Genomic DNA, 23,693 nt, shown 5'->3' on the forward strand with positions numbered 1-23,693 from the left:
ATTGCCCTGTGCCCTGCCCGGGCGGGCTGCGGAGCACTGAGCCCCGCGCCAGGGGCTGTGTCGGGGGCTGAAGGTCGAGGCGCCCGGGGGCCAGGAGAGCGCTGTGGGCGCGGGGCGGCGGCAAAGCCGCGTGCTGCTGCTGCTGCCCCGGGGCCGGGCCGCTTTGCAAAGGGAGGCGGAGGCGGAGGCGGAGGCGGAGGCGCAGCGGGCCGGCGGGGGCTCGGGGCGGCGCGGACTGTCGGGGTGTCGCTGCCCCACGTGCACGTGACGTGCCTCCCGGAGCCAGGAAGCGCCGGCGGGGCCGCGCGGGCAGCGCCGAGCGGAGGAGCGGAGCGGAGCGGAGCGGAGCAGAGGGGCCATGCATCCCCCCCCGGGCTCGGCGCCGGCCTGCGCCCCCGGCGCCCCGCCGGGCTCGGCGCCGCCCCCGGCCTCGGAGCTGCTGCGCTGGCAGTGGCAGGAGGTGCAGGTGCCCTACCTGGTGGCGGCCTGGATCCTGGTGGCCAGTCTGGCCAAGATCGGTGAGTAGCGGCCGCGGCCACGAGGAGGGACGGAGCCGGCCCGCGCCTCTGCCCAGGCCGCCCCCTGCCCCGATGCCGCATCCCAGCCGCCGTCCCCGGGCCTCCGAGCCAAGTCCGCGTGGAGACCCAGCCCCGAGCCCGGGCCCCGGCCCCCGGCCCTGCGCCCAGGTGCATGTGTCGGTGCGGGCAGCGGGGAGCCGGGCCCTGCGCATCCCTGTACCCGGTGCCCCTGGGCTGGCTGCTCGGGACAGACGGAGCAGAGCGCAGCGAGCAGCGCTTGCGAGGAGAGACAGGGACCGAGGGCAGCGCCAGGTGCGGGGAGGCAGCCGAGCCGAGCCGAGCCGGCGGAGCGGGGCGCCGGGCGCTGACCCACCGCCCGCCCGCCCGCAGGAAGAGCACGGGCGGCAAGAGACAGAGGAGCGCCCCGGCCTCGCCTCCCTCCCCGGGCCCCACGGGAGCGAGCCCCGCGGCGGTGGTGGAAGAGCTGCAGAGGTCACAGCCCAGTCCTGTGGCCCCTGCCTGAGTGCTGTTCTTGGGCTGCAGGCCGGTGGGCAGGGAGGGGTTGTGGACAGAGGGCCCAGTGCATCGGGGGTGGCTCATTGCAGTGCTGGCTCCCTTCCCGTCATGGAAGGGGTCAGAGAAGAGCAGAAACAAGAACGGGGGGGGGGGGGGGAATTCTGTGGGAAAGAAGACTAAAGCGATTAGGGCAGCGTAGCAGAGGATTGTTGAAGAAAAGGGCCTGTGATGGAGAGCTGTACACAGGAGTAGGGGAGGGCTGGGAGGTGTCCCAGGTGTCCTGGCCACTCAGTCCCATGGTTGTACAATCAGAGGGCACCCAAAGAAAGGCAAATTAGGATGGGTAGGGCCATACCCCATTCCAGGCTGTAGAATTCATTGCGCTGAGATTTCAGGGAGGCCAAGAGGTTAGCAGGATTTATGGAAGGAGTGAGCATTTTTATAAACAATAATATATTTATTATATAAATAATAACAATAACATGCACATTGGCATTAGATAGTGTAGGAAACTAAAGGCATGGAAACCTCTGTAGAGCTTAAGGGCATAAACCAGTCACTGATTGATGCAGGTCAGGAAGAAGTGTCCTGTGCAGACAGTTCATTTAGTAATTGTTCTCCACAGTATTTTTGCACTTTCCTCTGAAGCATTTGGTGAGCTACCAGTGGCAGAGACTGGTTGCTGTACTGGATGAACCCCAGTTCCAGTTAGTCCCCCAGGGGTGTTTAACCTTTTTGAATGTGGGGCCAGATCACGAACTTTTTGTCACCCAGTGGGCCGGTGAGCCATATTCAAAGACATCACAGGAAGTGGTATCACATCACCTCCCCCCCAAAACAAAAGTACAGTGTTTACTTTTGTTTCCCATCGCAGCACCTCAGGCCTCAGAAAACAGCTTGGAGGGCCACATGGCAGCCTGCGGGCCGTATGTTGGACAAGCCTGCTATGTACAGAGGCTTGTAAGAAACTCTATCTTTCAAAACACACTGTGGGCTTAGGCAGTACAAGAGAAAAAGGGATTAACTCATAAGGCAATCCTTACCTTGGATAAGGTAATCAAGTTTTGGGAAAAAATTTAAACTTTTCATCTCTATTGAGAACATACACATGACAAGGAGTTATAGGAATGAGGGCTATCACTATGGGGGAAAGGACCTGATTGGGATTTCATGAAAGTCCCTCCTCTTTACCCTATTTTATAAGTTAGGGGGAAAAAACAGTCTTAAATGACAATGAATTGGGAGCTAGATAGAATCATTCCTCATTCAGCCACTTACCAGCCCTAGATAGTCCTGCTGCTAGAGGTCATCTGGATGGTGATGTCATTACTAGCAATGTGTGTTGCTCTGGAGGTTATCACGACTGATGGAATTTTGTCCTCCAGGGCTTGAGATGATCATTACAGGTTTTGGGATGGGGCTTGTCTACATAATTGCATTGTACACAGCTTGGTGCTCTGTGTACCTGCCCTTTAAACAGCAAGTCCACCCAGGAGTCCTGGTAGCGGCAGCAGTGGTCCCTCGAAATCAAGGATGACGTCCATCAAGCTTGGTGGGTCTTCAGGTGACTGAGCAGCCCAATTCTGGATGCACACATTCTTTGGCAAAGGGGGCATGTTGTTGCGTGGGAGAGTGGGATTTGCAGCCCTGGGGTTGGTCTCCTTCTCCTTCCTCCGCTGCCGCGGAGAAGTACTGTACCTCGCTAGTGGTGGAAGGGAGTGTGCCTTTGACTGTAGGGTAGGGGCTTGGTATGAGTGTAAAAGGAGCAGTGTAATAGGGTCAGTGCCCTGACAGGAGGCAGGAGACTTAGATAATGCAAGAATGATGTATGTAAGCACATGTGCATTTGCTTGGTGCAGATCATAGTGGTGAATAGTCCTGGAATACCTTACTCCTTGGAAGGCCCACTCTCTAGGACGGGGGTGGGCAAAATGCAGCCCAGGGGCCAGATGCAGCCTGCCAGGCTGTGCTATCTGGCCTGTGGGGCCCCTAAAAAATTTAGAAAATGAATATTAATCCTCCCTGGGCTGCCTGTCATGTGGCCCTCGATGGCTTGCCAAAACTCAGTAAGTGGCCCTCTGCCCAAAATAATTGCCTGCCCCTGCTCTAGGACCTCTTCAGCTGAACCAAGTAGAGACAGAGAGGAGAGGGGTGAGAATAATAGGAGAGAAAGGAGAGGAGAAGAGAACAAGGAGCATAGAGGTGGAGGGAAAATCCATCCAGAGATGGGGCCAGAACTAGGGCCAAATGGTAACTCTGATCATTCATCTCTCGTTGTGTCACAGTAGCTGATAGGGGAGCAGGGAGTGCACTGGGAAATCTAGACTGAATGGACAGGCTGATGGGTGGGGGCTGTACAGCAGCACAGGCATGCTCCACCCCACAAGCAGTGAAGCTTTGGTGTGGGGATGGGCTGCCATTTCATGCTTCCATGTCTGATATAATGGAGGGAATCATGAATCTCTATGCAGCATGAGACTGGGGATCATGCAACAGGGGGCAGTGGCAGCCACTTGGTTGGACTGAGGGAAGCTTAGATTTGTGCCTCAAAAGCATACCTTTGCCAGAGACCCACAACTGACAGGGAGTCACCTGTGACCTTGAACCAGTGCTGGCTCTGTGTTTTTTTTAAGTGAGAAATTCCCCTCCATGCTTCCCCAAGTGTGCAATGCGGGCCCCTCCATAATGCAGTGAGATGGAGATAGCACTTCCACCCAGGTGCTGCCTTTCAGACTCAAGTCTTTCTGAGAAGGTGTCTCCTTGTCTGTTTAGGACAAACGTACGTGTTGAACAATCTGTAAACAACCAGCAACCCTGACACACTTGGAAAACAGCAGTAACTACAGGCTTAGATGGCATCTACTGCTTTTAAGTGCTGTCAAAACATTAATTTTTCACTTTTTTTAATATTTACTTGTTTAGATCCTTCCATCCAAGGATTCCAAAGTATCTGACAGACATTTATGAAATGAAGAGAGCCCTGTTATCTCACAAAACTTACATACTTGTCTGAAAATGTTTCCCAACCAGGTGTTACAGATAAACCACTAATATCTGTGTAATCACAGAAGATGAGAAGAGGAAGGTACTTTTCTCTGTTTTTCAGTTCTCCTTTGTACATTTGACAGTGCTCTGCATGAACTCCATTTTATTCTTTCCCTGTGTAGTGAACTGGATAGTCAGTCAGCCCTGCGGTCTGTATGGGTGGATCTATCACATGGCATCAGGCAAGAAAAATACTTTAAAAACAAAGGGTACCTCCAGCGTGGGTGCAATGGCTGATCTGAGAAACTTTCATTTACTTTGTTCTCACAGGGGCCAGATTTCAGGTGTCTTCCCACTTTCCCCCAATGGACTTGAGTATCATATCTATATTTCCAGTAGGAAACTGAGGCATGGAAAAAGGGCTTGTCTGAGGCCACTCAGTAAGTAAGTGGCAGTGCTAGGATGCATAGGGGGTTCATGTAGGTGCATGTGCACCCCCTGAGCGTGGCGGTGCACCCCCTACAAAAAGGTGCCACCAAAACAGTTGGCAGCACCTGCGGGCAGTTGTTGCTCGGCACCCCCACTAATGACACTGGCAGTGGCATCTGTGGGTGGTTGCCGACCCCTGATCAACGCTCGCAACACCCCCACCCCACCACTGCTGATGGCATCAGCAGCATCTGTGGGAGCTCCCAGCTTACCGCCGCTGCGCTCCCACCGCTGTGCCCCCTCAGCCACTGGAGGCACACATGATTCATGTGCTTACCTATTGTTATTTAAAGTGGTGGGCCGAGACGAAGCTGTAGGGGAGGACAAGACCTCATTGGGACATATTAGTGTGTTGTGTAGAGGCCCCAGCACCAGGCACACATAGTCACACATCTCACAAGTTTTGCTTGTCTGCAGCTTGAGGTGCAGTTTCCCAGAACCCCCTGCACCTATCTCCTTGAAACCTGGCAGGCTTCATGGCCTCAGAAGGGGCTACCATGCCTGCTGTTTTCACTTCACTGCACCTTAACACACGCACGTGACACGAGTTTTGCTTGTCAGCAGCTTGAGGTGCAGTTCCCCAGAAACCCCTGCACATATCTCCTTGAAACTTGGCAGGCGTTGTGGCCTCAGCAGGGGCTACCGTGCCTGCCAATGTTCCCTCTAAGGAGTAGCGGTCCATGAGTGCACTGCTTCGGTCCATGAGCGCGCTGCTTCAATCCATGAGCGCACTGCTTCAGTATGGCGTGGGACACTTACTGAAGGTAAGCTCCTCACTCCTCACCTGAGGCAGGCAGCCCCTGCCTCCCCGAGTGAGGTTCTACCGGCTCTGGGGAACTGCTCTGTGGGCTTCGCTGGCTCCAGGGAAGTGCTCCACTCCCCATCCCTGATGCCACGTGCCTCCTCACTCTCCAAGGCAAAGCAGGGGAATGGAGCAGTTCCCTGGAGCCCGTGGAGTCCATGCTAGGCTCCCCACTCCATGCAGCCCACCCTGAGGTGCACGTGCAGTTGCCACCAGCATGGAGCTGATGCCGGAGCTGTGGAGCCTGTTGCAGCTGTTTGCAGCCTGCTCACTGCTTGCTGCAGTTGCCCAGAGCTCAGGCTGGCTACAAACAGCTGAGCCAGGCTCCGGAAGCCTGCCATCACCTCTGTGCTAGGAGCAGGGGAGAGACCAGGGCAGCGCTGCCTCGGGCCCTACCCCCACCGCCCACTCTGAGGTGTGGGTGCACACGCCAGTATGGAGCTGATGCCGGAGCCCGGCACAGCTGTTTGGAGCCTCCCAGCTGCAGCTGGCCCCAGCTCTGGGTAGCTGCTGCCAGCCAGGAGCCTGGGCTACTCCCAGCAGGCAGCTGGGACACTGCAAGCCCTGCTGGGAGTAGCCCAGGCTCCGTTGCTGGCAGCTGCTACCCAGAGCCGGGGCTGGCCATGGCGTGCTGAGCAAAATGGCCTTGCGTGCCATGCTCAGTACACGTGCCGGGGGTTGCCTACCCCTGATCTAGGGGTTCTCACAAAAGGGAAACTATTCTCATGATTTTCCAGCCCCTCAGATCCCAGCTTTCCATGCCAGCCTACCCATTCAGGTGTAGTATAGCTGAATGCAGAGCTTTCATTTCTTTTAATTTGGCACCTGTGTTTCCTAAAGTTTATTCTGTGGTGTCACATCAGCAACGTTATCCTTATTTTATTTTGTGACATCAGGGTAGCAAGTCACTGCTTTGTCCAAAGATCTAATAGCTATTGTAGATGAGCCTTGCTGGATAACTGTTTATGGTGTTAAGGCACTGAAATTAATGCACGTGGCCAAGTTACAGTTGCCGTGGGAACATTTAATTCTGAAATTCCTGACTAGTGTGTGTAAAATTAGAGCTCTTAACACCCTTCCCCCGATCACTGCACCAAGTGCACAAAGGCATTTAATATTTCTGTATTTGGTTCCAGGGATTATAGGCATTTTCTGTGACTCGCATGGCAGCAGGCTCCGGCCCCACTGTGCACAGCATCCGTTAAGGCAACAAACATTCACTAGTACTCAGTTCCTCCCACTTGGAGAAGAGCAACCAGGATTACAGGGTCAGTAGATGGTAGGAGAACTGAGTCAGCCTTGAGCAAATAGCCAGCTGATAAGACATTGTTTTCTGAAGGCAGCCAGGCTCACCCACCAAAGATAATGAGCTGCTACTGAGAAGCCTGGCTTTGACTTCTCCAGGCTGCTCCTCAGGATGTAAAGCTTGCATGTGTGGGTTGTGTGGTGATGGGGATAAGAGGATTCTGTTTGGGAGACCTGGACACTCAGCTAGCTAGTGCTTTTTAGGTAGTAACCAGTGCCCTGCATTTTCTGTGGAGCTTCTTGGCAGCGCAGAATAGAGACCAAATATACCCTTGGCAGCTGGCTGCACTCAGGAGATTGACACCTTCTCTGTAAAGTGCCTTGAGAACTTGTATGGAAGTCTTGCAGAAGAGCCAGAAGTTATTACCTTCATTCCTGTCCATGGATTGTAGCACTGTGTATATTGGTGAAGCTTAGCAAATAAGAAAGAAGAGACTTAAGTTGAACATGCGACATGGATCACATGTGGTCCCAGCTTGTAAGAGTGTGTGGGAAGGGGATAGAAACATCTGTGAACCAGTGTGAAAGCCATAATGTGAAGGGTGTGACATGCAATGGGCAACCAACTAAAAATATGCCCAAACTTTGTATTTTAAAGCTGTATTTTTCCCTCAGCATGTGTGTAAGCTAGCACCAGCTTTCTGTCTCAGAGTGCATGGAAAGCATGGGGCCATGAACACCATGCGTTCCCAGAGGCTGAGGGGGCACGGCAACTGCCTGCAGGCAGTGGTGTTGGTGGCGGGGGTGTGGCGTCGGCAAGCAGAGAGCTCCCACAGGCAGCCATGGCAATGTCAGCAGCGGGGGCAGTCTGAGCAGGGAGCTCCCGCAGGCTGCCACAGTGGTGGGGGGTGGGAAGCGCTGACCAGTGGTCGGCGACCACCTGCAGATGCCGCTGGCCGTGTCAGTGTCAGCAGCAAGGTGGGGGTGAGGGGGTGTGAGCAGTGACAGGGGACTGGGCAGTTCAGAGCTGAGGCTGTCCTGGTCATGCAACAACCACTGCTGCTCTTGCTGCTGCAGCGTATAGTGACAGAGGCTACATCTGCACTGCACAGCCCAGGATGTTCACCTCTTCATGCTCTTAGCAGCCAGGCCCCACTCAGCACCTTTATTGAATGAATGCCTTCCAGGTGCATCTGCATATCTTCTTTTCTCCTGCACTGGCTGCAGCAGGATCAGCATAGTTTGCCTGCTGAGCCATTCTGTTGCCTGGAACTGGTGTTCCCCAAGGACCTAGGTAGGTAAAATGGCTGGACCATAGAAATTGCACTTTTTGGGTCCTTTTCAATTCTTTCAGGCCCAGGGCAGGCCTGTTTCCCAGATCCTATTTCCCACCACAGTGTGAGTATCCTGATCATGAGGCTCATAGTTTAATAGTTTCATAGTAGCTAGGGTCAGGAGGGACCTGAACAGATCATCTAGCCTGACCCTCTGCCACAGGCAGGAATGAATACTGGGTTCACAAGACCCCAGACAGGTGATCATCTAACCTCCACTTGAATTTGCCCAAGGTAGGGGCGAGGACCACTTTCCCGGGAAGTTGGTTCCAGATTTTGGCCACCCGAACTGTAAAATATTGCCTTCTGATCTCCAACCTAAACCTATTCTCCATCAGCTTATTACCATTGTTCCTTGCCACCCCAGGTGCTGCTAGGGAGAAAAGGGCTCTACCTATTTGCTGTTGATCTCCCCTGATGAGTTTGTAGGCAGCCACCAGGTCCCCTCTCAGCCTCCTATTGCTTCTTCCACCTGTGTTATTTCCCAGCTCCTGAGGCTGGCTCAGGGGTCATGAGACATGGACACCATGACCTGTCATCTTCATCAGTGTTCTGCCCCACAGGCCCTTTGAGGAGGGGCCAGATCTTTTTGTGGAAGGCACCATCCTCTTGTAACATCATTTCTGTTATCCAGCACATCCTCCCCTGCTGCCAGCTATCTCTGACCCAAGGTCTCCACGGCCATGCTCCAATGCTTTCCTTTGAAGCCCTTAGGACCCTCCTTTGCTTTTGGTCTTGTGTCTGAGTTCCCTTCATTTTAATTTCCTTGCCCTTTGGTGGCTCCCAAGGACTGAGAGGCGCCTCTAGTGTTCTTTGTGTGGCTCTGGTAAGATCTTACCATGAGCTGGGGTTTCCTTTACTTTGCACTAGCAGTTGGCATCTTTGGGTTTGCTGCTCAAAATTACATAGGCCTTGTTTGCCACATCTGTAGGGTGACCAACCATCCCTAATTGGGCAGGACAGTCCCAGAATGGGATTATCAAGTCCTGGTCCCAGGCTGCATGACTCCAGGACAGCATTTGTCCTGGATTCTCAGTATCATGCAGAGATAGGGAAACAGCAGGTTTCCCCTTCCAGGCTCGAGTTCCAGCCCACAAGGGGCTGCTGGGAGTGGGATGCAGGAGCCACCACATGCATGTGTGCGCACATACACATGGCTGGGAATACAGCTAGGCAGTGTGGAGATCAGCTTCCTGCAGGTAAGTCTATGGGTGGGAGGTGTCATGGGGGGAGTGTGGGGGGACAGATCAAGGCCCCCATGGTGAGGGAGGGAGTGGGGCAGGCACTGTGGGTGCTGCCAAGTCAGGGTGGTGCATGGGGCCAGAGCCCAGGGCATGGAGCAGGGCAGAGCCACATGCAGCTTGTCCAGGGGGCATGGGGGGCACATGCTGAGGGGGCATGCCCCCTCAGATTTGTTCATGGGGCGGGGGTGGGGGCAGATGTGGGCTGCCTGCTGTGGGCTCTGGGCTCCCCACCCTGTTGCCATCCCCCCAGGAGCTCTGCGTTGCTCGCACCACCATGGCGATGTGCCTTCTCCCTGCCTGGCAGCAGTAAGGGTTACGGCTACGTGGAGTTGTGCTCCCCACTCTGTTGGGTGGACAGTGGGCTGATGGCCAGCGTGGGACTCCCAGGGGAAAGGCAACAGGGTGAAGAGCCCCAAGCCACCAATAGACAGTCCACATCCTCTCCACTCTGCTGATCTCTGTTTCGGCCATGCCACAGGAGGTAGGGTGGGGAAGAGGAGGGCTGGGGAGAAGTGGGCATGTGTCCTGCCTTTCCATTTTGAAAAAGTGGTCACCTACACATCTGAGGCCTGCTCCATGCAGGAACTGCTTGCAGGATGTGGGTGCTACCTTCTGGCTCCCATGGTGGAGCTGGTGCCCACAGACCCCCAGAGGGTCTTTCGTAGTCATGGCCACTGTAAGGTGCTGCACTGTTATTCACCCAGTGCCACGCAGCACCCACATCCTTTGGCACAGATGTGCAAACCCTGGGAGAGAAGCTAGTATACAGCCTTGATAAGTGACTGGCAAACAACGCTGTGACAGCCCCAGCCCACCAGCACAGTTAACTTAAACCTGGCAGAAGGAGCTAGTGTCCAAGGGCAGGATGATGGTAGGGGCGGTTTAAGATTCACTTGGGCCCTGGGTCTGCCCCCCCCCCCCCCAAGCCTGGGGCCCCCACCTGACCCGCACCCTGCCCCACAGCCACAGGCTCCATCCCCAGCTGAGACAGCAGGAGCAGCAGCTGGAGTGGGATACACTGCTCCCCAGGCCTGAGGCAGGAGCTGCAGCCACCCCCACCCACAATATTTGTGCACTATTTACTGCAGAGCTAATTAGGTCCATGCTGGAACCACTGCTGGGGGTGTGGAGCCACTGTCTGCTGGGCGCATGCGGCATGGACCGAGCTCTGGGGCAATCCCTCACCCTGCCATGGCTCAGTACAGCTGCAGCAGCATCTGGCGAATGGGGCCCAGCACCCACAGCTTGCTGCATCATGCATGCACAGCCTGGCCTTGCCTAGCTGCCAGTTTTGCTGGGTTCTCCTAACTCTAAACCTGACTTTAGGAGAGGGGGCTTGAAGCCTGTCACTCTCCTGGAAACTCTCCAGAGTTTTGTTCCTGTTGGCATGATGTAGTGTCACAGACTGTTTCAGTCTCCTGGCGTGAGTCAAGTACAACACGTTCCCCACTTGCTTCTCCCAGCTGCTGCCCTTCTCATGTGCCACCTGCAGAGCTGCAGAGTGGTTTAGAAAGTCTCCTCTACTGTCTAGGCTGGATCTGGTAGAAGTCCATAGAGGGTGTGGCACTGATGTGTCACTAATTGGTCCCTTTACATTGGATGTGGACTTAGCTTGAGGGCTGCAGTCCTGGTACTACTGATACCGCTGGTTGAGAGGAACCTTTAGCTTCAGCAACGTAATCATTGTCCTTATCCAAAATACAGTTTGACTCTCAGATGCACCAGTTCAGAGCTTTGGGAGCAGGAGCCCAGTGCTGTAAGTGGGGTGGGAGGAGGACGAGAAGTAAAAAGGTGCATATGAATAGCTGTGCTCCCTGAACACAGGGCATGGACCCATTTCCTCTGTCTCTGGAGCCTGGCCCTTTGTGTGAGGTATACAAAGTGGACTGCACAGCTCTGATATCTGCACAGGACTTAGCCACATGCACCTTGCATATCTTTTTCAGAATTGCTTATGGCATCTAGCTGCTCCCCAAACATTGGTGCCTGCCAGCTGGCTGCAGGATATCTGACCCAGAGACCCAGACATGGTCCCAGCTTCTCACACCCTTCCATCCCTAGCCCATTAACATTAGTTTCTCTTCCTCAAACCATTTCTTGTGCAGCCTTGCCATTATGCTTGCCATTACAAGCTGGAATACCCTTATGTACTTCCAGTGGGCTTTGCAGGACCATTCCAAAAGTCAGTAAGAAATGGGCTTTGAACCTTATTTCCACTTCTGCTTTTCCTCCTCTCTATTTTAGCAGTTTCAGGGAGCCTTAAGATCACCCAAACCTGAGTTTTAAGTCATGCTCCCTGTCCCTGTCTTGCCATTGCAACAGCAACTGAGACTCCAGAGGAGATCTACAGGGACCTAACTGTCATGGCAGCCCAGTGGCCCCATGGCCAACTGCAGAGGAAGGGGATCCATATTGAGCAGAATTATTTGGTTCGCACCTACTGGAGCTGGATGGCAGAGAAGCTAACACATGTTGTTGTGGGCCTAGAGGTCTGACTTTTGAACCACCTTCTGGACTTGTGGTGCAGGAATCTCCCAACTGATCCAGCTGTACATGGTACCTGGTCATTCAGGAGTCAAAAGCAGCTTGATGTGATGCTGATCACATCACTACCTTGTGTGCCTTTGGCTACAAAAAATGGCCTGATCATGCTACCCCAATCTTCTGCTTGGCTAGGGAAAATACTTAACTGGCCTTGTGTCACAAACATTGTTGGGCTGTAAGGGAGCTCTGAGTACTAAGGGAGGGGAAGGGACAGTTCAAGAAAGGTCTGTGTTCAGTGTGCAGGCGTGCTTAAGAAAACAAATGAATGCTGGGGGGCCTAAAGCCAGGGTAGAAACTATCTGACACCTTTCTGTAAATCAGTGGCACTCCTCACTTGCAGTGCCTGTTCAGGCCTGATCACCCTATCTTAGGAAATTACAGAAGAAATAGAGAGGCTCAGAAAAGGATGACCAGAATGGTCAGAGCCTAGTGAGAGCTTGGTGGTGTTTTTCTTGGAGAGATGTGCAAAAGGGGAGCTGAGAGTGCTGTGTGGAATAAGAACTGGCAGAGCCGGCCTTAGGGAAAGTGGTGCCCTGGTTGAGCTTTCATAGATTTCATAGACATTAGGGCTGGAAGGGACCTTGGAAGATCATTGAGTCCAGCCACCTGCCCGAAGGGCAGGAAGTCAGCTGGGGTCATAGGATCCCAGCAAGATAAGCATCCAATTTACTCTTGAAGGTGTTCAATGTAGGTGCTTGAACCACCTCTGATGGCAGGCTATTCCAGACCTTGGGCACTCAGACAGTAAAGAGATTCTTTCTTATGTCCAGCCTGAAATGGTCTTGCAGTAGTTTATAACCATTCAACCTCGTCATCCCTTGTGGCGCTCTGGTGAACAAACCTTCCCCCAGATACTGATGGTCACCCCTGATAAACTTATAGGTGGCCATCAGATCACCCCTGAGCCTGAGCTTTTCCAGGCTAAAGAGTCCCATAGCTCTCAGCCTGTTGTCATAAGGTCTGTTTTCCTGACTTCTGATCATGGCTCTTCTCTGGACTCTCTCAAGCTTCTCCACATCCTTTTTGAATTGTGGGGCCCAAAACTGGATGCGGTACTCCAGCTGCGATCTCACCAAGGCCAAGTACAAGGGGAGAATGACATCCCAGGATCTGCTTGAGAAGCATCTATGGATGCAAGCCAGTGTTTTGGCTGCTTTACTAGCCGCAGCATTGCATTGCAGGTTCATGTTCATCTTGTGGTCAATGATGACCCCCAAGTCTCTTTCTTCCATAGTACTAGCCAGCGTAGCACTGCCGAGCCTATAAGGATGCTGCAGGTTTTTCTCCTGAGGTGGAGAACCTTGCATTTTTCAGTGTTAAACACCATCACGTTCTCGTCCGCCCATTTGCTGAGCCTGTCCAGGTCAGCCTGGATTGCCCCCCTGTCTTCAGGTGTGGATGCTTTGCCCCAAAGTTTGGTGTCATCGGCGAACTTTGCCAGTCTGCTTCTGACTCCAATCTCCACATCATTAATGAAGTTGTTGAACAATATGGGTCCAAGGACAGAGCCTTGGGAGAACCCACTATTCGCAGGGCACCATCACGATTGACTTCCATCAGCGACCACCCTCTGAGTCCAACCATGGAGCCAATTTCCCAGCCAGCGGATCGTGGTGGACCCAAGGCCACACTTGGCCAGTTTCACCAAGAGGTGATCATGGGATACCAGATCGAAGGCTTTTTTGAAGTCAAGATATATGACATCAATCTCTTCCCCCTTGTCCAGGTGATAGGTCACCTGGTCATAAAAGGAAATGAGATTGGTCAAGCAAGACCTACCTGAAACAAACCCACGCTGGCTATCCCTCAGGATGTTGGCATTGGCCAGTTCATTAAGGATGGCCTCTTTAATAAACTCTCTCTCAAGCTTCTCCACATGCTTTTTGACTTGTGGAGCCCAAAACTGGATGCAGTACTCCAGCTGCGGCCTCACCAAGGCCGAGTACAAGGGGAGAATGACGTCCCGGAATCTGCTTGAGAAGCATCTATGGATGCAAGCCAGCGTTTTGGTCGCTTTACTAGCCACAGCATTTCACTGCAGGCTCATGTTCATCTTGAGGTCAATGATGACCCCCAAGTCTCTTTCTTCTGTAGTACTAGCCAGCGTAGCACTGCCAAGCCTATGAGGATGCTGCAGGTTTTTCCTCCCAAGGTGGAGAACCTTGCATTTCAATATTTCAGTATTCCCCCTGGTTTCCTCCATGTGGCTTCCCTGCAAGTCAGCAGCACTGCTGCAGACAGAGGCAGGCAGGCAGGGGCACAGGGCGCAGTCCAGTGGGGAGACAGAGTGGCATGCTGCACCAGGCATGTGGGTGGGCAGGAGGGCAGGCACTTCTGCTGCCAGCTGCACTGCCCAGCACAGCTCCTCCTGAGCAGCAGCTGGAGGTTGGACTGGGAGCCACTCCTCTTGCCTAGGGTGGGGATTGGCTTAATTGGTGTGGAGGAAGAGTGCTGTGTGTGTATGGTGGGGAGCACCCCCATGAGCATGGCACCTTGGGCTGTCACTCATATCACCTACCCCTAAGGCTGGCTCTGAGGACTAGTTTAAGGAATGTAAATTAGGAGCTCCTCTGAACTCTGTCTTCCAATGCTACAGTAATGTTATTGAGCTGTAGTATTTCTTGGCACCCTGAAGCGTGTCAGGTGCTTCACAGGGAGGGAAGAGAGCAAGGTCACTGCCCCAGTGATCTTCCCAGGTTGCTTTTATTCACCACAGAGGGGTGGGTTTCAGGGCAGTTCTGAGCGGTGGTAGAAGCAGCCTGGTTCTCCTGCACAGAGACTGCTTGGCTGCTCAATGAAGCCAGCATGCAACAGGGGATTGGGTAGATTCATTCTTGGCATATAATGTCTGACTTGCTTTTTGCAGCTGACACAGTAGAGGAGGAGCTCAGGATAGGACCTGAATACCTTGCAGGTGTGGGCCTGTTGGGAACAGTGTGAGAGGAGGCAAAGACAGCACTGAGGATGTAAGGGCCAGTGTTGCTTATGGCCTTGAAGGTGGGGACAAGAAGTGTCTGGGTGATGTGGTGAAGTGATGGTGGTGATGGATAGGGGCAAGCAGCAAAGTGATTCAGGGACCAAGATGTGGACAAGTTGATAGGCCAGAAGAAGATGAGCTCCTGCATGTGGGACCAACTGAGAGGGGTTGGGTCAGAGGCTGAGAGGCTGAAACTGGAGAGAGTGAGTTCTTGGAAACCATCACGGTGGTGAAAGAAGTGGCAAGGCTTGTCTCTGTCCTGGATGCATGGGCTGGCAGAGAGGCGCAGTCAACTGTGAGCATGTCCTCCTGGAGGAGATGTTGGGGACTGGCATTGCCATGGGACTGGACAGAAGCAGCCATGGCTAGTGGAGTTTGGTGTGTCAATGGGACCCCTTAGAGAAAGGGTGAAGGAAGTGGAAGGGGATTGAGAATAGAGCCCTGTGCAGACCCCCACAGAATGACAACAGGACCCCCAGAGAAAATGATAGGTAGTGCATTAAAAACTAATAAAAGGAAACACTCTTTCAAACAATACCTTGGCAGCCTGTGGAACTCACTGCCCCACAACACCAGTGAGGTCAAGAGCATAGCAGGTGTTTAGAACAATTTGGATGCGTACATGAATAGTCAGAGTGATGTTACATGTTACACTTAGTTCTCTCCAAGGTGCGTGCGTGTGCGGCCATGCACAATTTAATACCATGCCATACACTAACTTAACAACATTGCGCACCCTCCTGGAGAGGAGTTGGGTTGCGGCAAGGCAAGGTGACGCAGGGACTGGGGCTGGAGCCTGGCATGGGCTCTGCCGGCCCCTGGGAACTGCTCTGCTCCCCAGCCCCGAGGCCATATGCTTCCTCACTCGTGGAGGCAGGGGCTGGGGGCTGTTGCTGGGAAACTGCTCCACTGCCCAGCCCTGGGGCCATGTGCCTCTTCACTCCCAGAGGCGTGGTGGGGTCGGGGGCTGGCACAGGCTCTGCTGGCATCGGGAAACTGCTCCGTTCCCCAGCCCGGAGTCCATGTGCCTCCTCACTCCCAGAGCAGGGACACGTGCGGAGCTTGGCTTCCCTAGATCTTGGATTCAATGCTGCAGGCAGCAGCAGCTCGAGGCAGCCAAGAGTGCACCCTGACAACTTCACTCCTCTTCAGACAGCACGTTGCTCTCCCAATGACATTGTTTACACAGCCTGATGTACCACGGTTGGATTCACTTTGGTTACCTGCAGCAGGGAAAGGTGTGTGGGGCAGAGCACAATGGTGCAGAACCTGGGTGTGCATCAGAGGAAAAGGAGAAGGTGCAAGGAATCATTCCTAACCGTGATGTAGTTTGGGGGTGCTGGTTACAGTTGTGCTGGTCTAAGGACATAGGCAGACAAGATGCTTTTGGTAAATTATATCACATTTACCCAAAAACTTTGTTTAACCATGACATAAGATTTCTGCATCATGAATAGGGAGTCCCCATTACTGGCTTAGGGGAACTGCTCCACTCCCCAGCCCCGTGTCTTATGCTTGGAGGATTATTGCAAAATCCAGTGCATGAAGATCTATTACATGAGGATTGTAGTCTATTAGGCTTAGCATAGTCTGGATCCAGGCTTAGCGAAAGGGGGAGGCGGGACCAAAGCAGCGCACTCACAGATTGCCACACTTTAGAGCAGGCTTGTTCAACATACGGCCCGCAGGCCGCCATGCAGCCCACCAAGGCATTTTCTGTGGCCCGCAGTGCTGCAAAGTAAACACGGTTTACCTTTGTTCCCACCCCTTGTACCTCCCCCAGCCCCTCAGCAACTTCCTAATGGCTGCTGAAGGGCTAGGGAAGGGACAAGGTTCCCACACGCACCGCATCAGCTTGACATTGCCGATGTGGTGCGTGTGGGAAGAGGAGTAGCCACGTGCCTCTTGGGACAGGATGAGCCCAGCCAGAGCAGCAGGGGCTCAGCTGCACTTTCCCCCTACCTGTGCTAGTCAGTCCTGAGAGGCACATGGCTCTGCCACCGCCCCTGCTGGCTGGTGCCAACCCGGGCGAGTCTGTCCCATCCGGAGCAGCATGTGGCTGAAGCCGGCTTCCCATGTGCTGCTGGGCATGGGAGGAGGCCGGCCAGCTCAGCACTAGCCAGCAGAAGCGGTGGTGGAGCCGTGTGCTGCTCGGGACTGACCGGTGCAGGCAGGGGGAAAGTGCAGTTGAGCCCCCGCCGCTCCGGCTGGGCTCGTCCCGTCCCAAGCGGTACACAGCTCCGCCGCTGCTTCTGCTGGCCAGTGCAGACCTGGCCAGGCTCCTCCCGTCCCCAGCAGCACATGAGGAGCTGGCTTCAGCCGCATGCTGCTCTGGATGGGACGGACCCAGCCGGGTCAGCACCGGCCAGGAAAAGCGGCATGCGGCTGAAGCCGGCTTCCCATGTACTGCTGGGGACGGGAGGAGGCTGGCCAGGTCTGCACCAGCCACCAGAAGTGGCGGTGGAGCCGTGTGCCGCTTGGGATGGGACGAGCCCGGCCGGAGTGGCAGAGGCTCAGCTGCATTTTCCCCCTGCCTGCTCCGGTCAGTACCAAGCGGCACACGGCTCCGCCACTGCTTCTGCTGGCTGGTGCAGACCTGGCCAGCCTCCTCCTGTCTCCAGCAGCACATGGGAAGCCGGCTTCAGCTGCATGCTGCTTTTCCTGGCCGGTGCCGACCCGGCTGGGCAGGGCAGCATGCGGCTGAAGCTGGCTTCCCACGTGCTGCTGGGGACGCCCGGCTGGGTCGGCACTGGCCAGCAGCAGCTGCGGTGGAGCCTCCTGGCTTTTGGGACCAGCTGGCACAGTTAGGGGGAAAGTGTAGCAGCACGTGGGGAAGCCACCGCTTGATAGGGGACGGGATGGGCTGGCTGGGCTGAACCAGGGAGGGAAAGCTGTGGCTGAGCCCCGTGCAGCTGTGCTGTATGCTCCTTTAAAACTGAACAATATGCTCAAGAATAGAGCATGAACGATCTGGGCTCCAACGTAAATTTGGAGCAGGTAAAAATCTTTGTAAAAATACTGTCCAGTGTTTGGATTGTGTTTGCTTCTGTTTCTCCTTGCACGGGATTGGGGATTCAACTTGTTACTACTTGTTAAAGATGTGTTACTAACGAGTTATTAATTCAATAAAAGTAAATCTTCTTGAAGATTATTCTCAAAAATGCCCATATTTTGTTGCTTTGATTAGTTTCCGCTCTGACTGATATCTTTTCTACATTTGATCTGTCGACTTGCATTATGCTTCTTTCATTCATTGAGAAGTGAGTAGAAGTGAAAGTGTTTATTTAATCAAGTGTTTGGTATCATTTCATTCTTGCTTTTATATTGTTTTTATTTTGTATTTTAAACCACATTTCCAGACCCATTTCATTGTCACTTCCTGCAACGTCATTGGTGTCAAAGGTCACGTGACATCACTTCCTGGTGTGATACCACTTCCTGTGAGGTCTTTGAATATGGCTCGCTAGCCCACTAGGTGATAAAAAGTTCGTGATCCGGCCCCACATTCAAAAAGTTTGGATACCCCTGCCTTAGAGGGAACATTGGATCATACTAAGGGCGCTTGAAATACAAGTATCCATTGGTTAAAACACGTTAACTTGTGCTAAGTACCCTCTGAGTCTCTCAGACTTAAACTGCTTCAGGTAAGGGTTAATTCTGGGCTGTGCTGTATAGACTATATTAAGATAATTTCATTCTGCTCCACGGAGATAAAACGAGCAATTTGCAGTCTTCTGGCATCCCAGGATGCACTGTTCCCAGCTCCTCCCCATCTTGCTACCTCTAGAACAGGGATAAGGCCCAGGTGTCCTGGCTCCTAGCCATGCCCCTGCTCTCCAGCCCTCTACTGGCAAGTCAGAGCTGTGCAGGCAAGAAATGTTTTATTTTCCTGAATCCAAGATAACTTAAAATTTAAGATGACCCCCCAATACTTAAATACTATACATAGAAAATGATACATTTATTATAATTTTCCAAGTATAGAATCAAATTAGTGGTAAGTTGTCTTAAATTCACCCTTCTACTACTGTGGCAAGGAATGCAGCAGCAGAAGGTGGAAGACAAGACCCCTGCCCCTTGCTCCCTTGCCCTCCTGTGCCTGTCCCCCCTGCAACTGCCCCCGCCATATGTCCTGCCACAAGCCCCCCTGCTGCCTGTTCCTCCATTCCTGTGCCTGCTCTCCCCGCCCTGTTGCCTGTCCCCACCACTCCTTGCCTCTCACATCATCTGTTCCTCCCTGCACCACCTGCCTCCAACCTCTTGCTCCCTCCTCCCTGCTCACCCCCTCCCATTTACCTTCTGCTGCAGATCTGCTCTTTGGGGCAATCAGTAGTGTGACTGGACTATACCTTAGACCAGCCCCACCAGCTGGGCTGGATTGGGGCTAGAGGATCAGGAGCAAGAACAGAAGGTAATGGGGGAAGGGGCAGCTGGGGGTGGGGGGAGCAGGGGGTGGGGGAAGCAAGGTGGACATCCACAGTCAAAGCTGGAGAAGGCTTCAGGTTTCCTCCTCTCCTTGCAGTCTCCCCTATGCTCCCCTGGCTGTGAGTCCCCTCCGCTGCTAAACAAGCTACCCCAGACCAGGTAAAGTGCAGCCCAGCTCAAGCTTTAGCCCCAAGCCTGGGGCCAAACCAGGAGCTGAGCTGCTGCCTGCCCCAGGCTGGTACTCAAATTCAAGAACAGTCTTGTCCCTCCCAATTGCTGGGTGGCAAAGGAAGAAGCAACACCCCTCACTCCACCCCGGTCTTGTATTTGAGTAAATATGCAACTCTTATTGCTCACAGCATGTTCTAACTTTGACCCTGCTTAACAATCCACAGATTTAGTGTGGTCTACGTTTAACATATAACTTGACCCTCATAGTCAGGTCTGGGGACTGGCTTTGTGACAGCTCAGGGTCTTGGACCTTGCTCAGGGGATTGGGTCCTGTAGGATTTTAGCACATGGAGTTAGAGGTAGCTTCCCCACACACACTTAGGCTGGAAGTGCTGTCTAGGGGCACACAGCCTTTCTCCTAGCTTCTCTCACTGTGATTAAATCAACGATGAAGACTCTGGCTTTAATTAAACTACAGGTAGTTTAGTTGATCAGAATTTAATTATACAGCTTGGATTTAGCCAAGACTTGGGGATTAATCTGGTGTTTCCTACTGTTAGGAAAAAGCTATTGGACTCTGAAAGAAGCACAGCATTCCATCTCTTCCATATTTGCTGCACCTCAGTAACACAGACCCTTAGAGCTGTGCTGGGGCATGGACAGACCACACTGATTCCACTGACGCAGCCCCCAACCCTGCAGCACGGTGTCCTGGCAGGCCACACTTAGGTCAGCAGTGCCTGTAAGGAGAGAGAACCCAGGAGAGGGGAATCATTGGGATCCAGCAAAGTCTGAAGTGGGCTCCAAGGGAGTGTCAGAGGTCGAGTGCCCGGGGCTTTGGTGAGAGCTGAGTGTTACTGATGCCTGGCCTATGAATGTGCAAGCAGGGCTGGCATTGAATCAAAGCTGGGATCTTTTTACCTTGGACGTGTTTCTCCATTGATGTCCCTAGATCTCCATGTGCAGTGGGCAATCCTGCTCCATCAGGAAGAGAGAACCAGCTCCTGGGTCTGCCATTTGTGTGGCACTAGTGCAGGTGTTACCGATGATGGCAGGTTACCATGATAGCAATGCTGTGGGGTGGGGATGGGCCAGGGTAAGTTGTGGCAGGTATCATTTTACCAGAGAGGCTGTCCACCAGGGCACACAGCAAACTTATGTACCTGCAAGTGGTCAGAGGCAGCTGAGCACATCTGAGCCCTGTTGGCTCTGAGGGGTCCTCCTTCTTTAATTCCCCCTGCTCTCAGTGCTGTGATTCCCTGTGCTCAACAGATCCCTTCCGCAGCACAGGACTGCAAAATTCCATGGCCAGGCAGGGCCAGATCTGGGACTGGCACACAATCACAAGCAGCCAGCTGGACCTGCTGCACCACCTGACCTGAGCTTAAGCCCCTTCGGCTGGTACCCTGGAGTGCTGCAGGTTGCTCAGAGATGCTGGCCAGAGTCATGCTGAGCCTGAGGCCTGCTGGGAACCTTTCCAAAACTTACATAAAGCACTCATTTGTGTTGATAGGTTCTGAAGCCTTTAAAAGCAAGTAGCAGGCTCTTAAATTAGTGAGGGAGAGCATGCTGGGGGGGCCACCCCAGGCTGCTTTGCTTGGAAGTTAAAATGACCTGAGTTTAAGAAGGCTGTTAGAAAACTCCTGAATACCAAATGACACCACATCCTCTCTCCAACCTGAGAGTTGCCAGTTCTCTTCATGTGAAGCTGAGGAATATAAAACAAGAAGAACTCAATTCCTTTGCCTGTGAACTAATGTGCCAATTTGTTTGAGGAATAATTCAGAAGATCTCAACTTTGCTGTTTCACTAGGTGGACTAGTAGGGACCTGGGCTACAGTATGGGCTCCTGCAAGGTCATCTCAGATGGCCAAGGCATGTCAGCATCATTTACCTGCTGTAATGATGCACTGCAAACGGAGTCCCAGGCTTAGTCATAGAAAAATAGCATTAGAAAGGACCTCAGGAGGTCATCTAATCCAACCCTCTGCTTAAAACAAGATCAGCCCTGTCAAAACCATCTTTGACCTCCCTGCAGTGCTCTGGGTACCAGACCAAGGGGCTCAAGTTCTGGTCAGGCAGCATGTTACAGTGCACCCTGGTGGCTGCCAGTGTCATTGAGATAATTCCAACGCTGGCCCTGGCTGGGAATAGAGTCATGCAGCCAGGTACTGAGAAAGGCTTGCCACTTAGGACTGGTTGCTTCACAGGAAAGTGAGGGCACTGGTAAATGTCCTGGCAGCAATAACACTGAGGCTCTCTGCCCTGGATACCTGGTCTTTGCCTCTGTTACATAATTGATAGATTGGTGCGTTGGTGTAATAGCATAATCTGTTTGCTCAAAAATGCTCAAAAATCCTGCTTTGTAGCTGTTTAATATTCAGTCCAGGAGCCCAGATTGAATAAACCACTTTAAAAATCTATAAATCTCCTGGTTGCACACTGGCATTTTTTACATGCTTGTAAATAAGCCTCTGTTGGAGACAGCCACACTCCATTTCGGGGAAGGAATCCGATTAGATTTCATGTTGTGCTGCAATCTCTCAGATACTGCCCTGTTTCTTTGCTGAGGCAAGCTGCTGCTGAGAAGGCGATGACCATGGTACATGCTGATGCTGTTCAGGTTTCTCCTGCTCCATGAGCAGGGGTAATGAGCCCCCCAGCCATGCCTCAGGGAATGGCCTGGGAAGGAGGCTGAGGCTGGGCAGCAGGTACAGTGCTGCTTGTGGGCTGTCCTGATTTGCGAACTTTCTGATTTCTCCAGATCACAACATATGACAGCACAGAAGAGAGTAACAAAAAATGACTTGGTGTTAACGAAAAATCAATATGCAACAGAAACCAGATAGGAAGCACAGCTATCCCCTCAGCATATCTGAGAAGGGCAGAAGAAGCAAATGGGATTTGGACTTCCCTTTTTCTTTGGAGCATGACAAAGGAGACCTCTGTAGCCAGTGGGACAAGAGTATTGGAACACCTTTATCCTTCACTTCCCTGTGTATATAACTATGGGCAAGTCTGAGATGTTCCCTGACCCTCCTCCCCTCATAGGTCTTGGTTAAGATGCCTTAGCCAAGTCCTGTTGCAGTATCTGTATATTTGGGCTGACTGTCTTGTTTTTTCCCAGGGGGCAGGGACAGAGCTTGGTAAGCCCAGGCCCTGCTGGCTCTGCTGCCTGGCTGCAGGCCTCATGCTGATGCCTTGTTTTCCCTCTCTTCCTTCCAGTGTTCCAGTTGTCTCGCAAGGTGACATCTGTGGTCCCAGAGAGCTGCCTCCTCATCCTGCTGGGCCTGGGCCTTGGGGGAATTGTCTTGGCCATCGCTAAGAAAGCAGAGTACCAGCTGGAACCCAACATGTTCTTCTTCTTCCTCCTTCCCCCCATTGTCCTGGATTCAGGCTATTTCATGCCCAGCAGGCTCTTTTTTGACAACATTGGTGCAATTCTGACATATGCAGTGATTGGCACCCTGTGGAATTCTTTCACCACTGGAGTCTCCCTCTGGGGCATGCAGCAGGCAGGGCTCATGGGTAAGCAAGCTGAGCTGTTTGAACCTCTGCCCCTCATTTACATGGTCTGGGGGGCTGGTGGTCAGAAGAGCTGGACTGGGACAGTTACCAAGCTGTTTGCCTTTCCAACTCACGCCTTTGAGGAACATAAGCCATAACCAAAGGTGAGGTGCCAGAGAGCTGCACTTGCCCTCCTGAGTCCAAGTCCATGGCAGGTGAATTACATACTGTTCAGACTCCTTCAGGGGCTGGAGGCCCACAGTATCTCAAGCGTGCCACTGACTAGCTCAGACCATGCAGGGCATTGTCCATAGTAGTCCAAGGAAGAACCCTTTGTGACAATGTAGGCTAGGGGTTAGCAACCCTTAGAGCCTTACAGCCATTGGATCTAACCTGCAGAAATGGTCAGTGGTTGGTGTTAGGAACTTCCCCCATGACTGTTCTCACTGGGGCTAGGTGCACAGAGTATAGTGCCAGTCACCAGACAAACATAGGGGACAGTGCTACTGACACATGTACTAGTTCAGGTTTGAGGGTGTTATGGCAGAACCACCTCCACACAGCTGCTATTCAGCGGTGCCAGTTCTCTGTGGGGCCTCAGACTGTCAATGCCAAGTGTGTGTCCTGCTACCATGGGCCTCCAATGGGCCATACTACCCAGAAAAGAATAGTGCCGGATGGGATTTATCCTCTGGGCATGCTGTTGCAGCCTGAGACACCAGCAAGACCAGGGCCTCACACCTGCCATGGAGAGAGTTCAGGGCATTTTAGTGGAGAGGCTGCCTGATCTGTCCCCTCATCTTCATGTTCCTCATGCTCAGCATTGTTACTGGCCCTGCCCTACCATTCATAACTCCAGCAGCTGCAGCTTGTCTAGAGGTGTTAGTCACTGCCTAGACTCCTTCTCCCAGGCTTAGGGTAGGCCTCAGGTATTAC

General features: G+C 53.0%; 1 protein-coding gene across 2 annotated transcripts in view; it reads left to right on the plus strand.

The window, feature by feature from the left end:
• Positions 1-235: 235 nt before the first annotated feature.
• The window catches only part of SLC9A5 (solute carrier family 9 member A5), a 61,368-nt gene continuing 37,910 nt past the window's right edge, over positions 236-23,693 (plus strand). Inside the window, exons 1-2 of one of the 2 annotated variants that reach the window (XM_059713614.1) lie at positions 236-518; positions 22,476-22,778. In XM_059713614.1, coding sequence (XP_059569597.1) covers positions 359-518; positions 22,476-22,778 — 463 coding nt within the window. In that variant the 5' untranslated portion in view covers positions 236-358. The remainder of the gene's footprint in view (positions 519-22,475; positions 22,779-23,693) is intronic. The other variant, XM_059713613.1, reaches the window with a different exon arrangement.

This window comes from Alligator mississippiensis, chromosome 10, assembly GCF_030867095.1.
Source record: "Alligator mississippiensis isolate rAllMis1 chromosome 10, rAllMis1, whole genome shotgun sequence".
NCBI lineage: Eukaryota > Metazoa > Chordata > Crocodylia > Alligatoridae > Alligator > Alligator mississippiensis.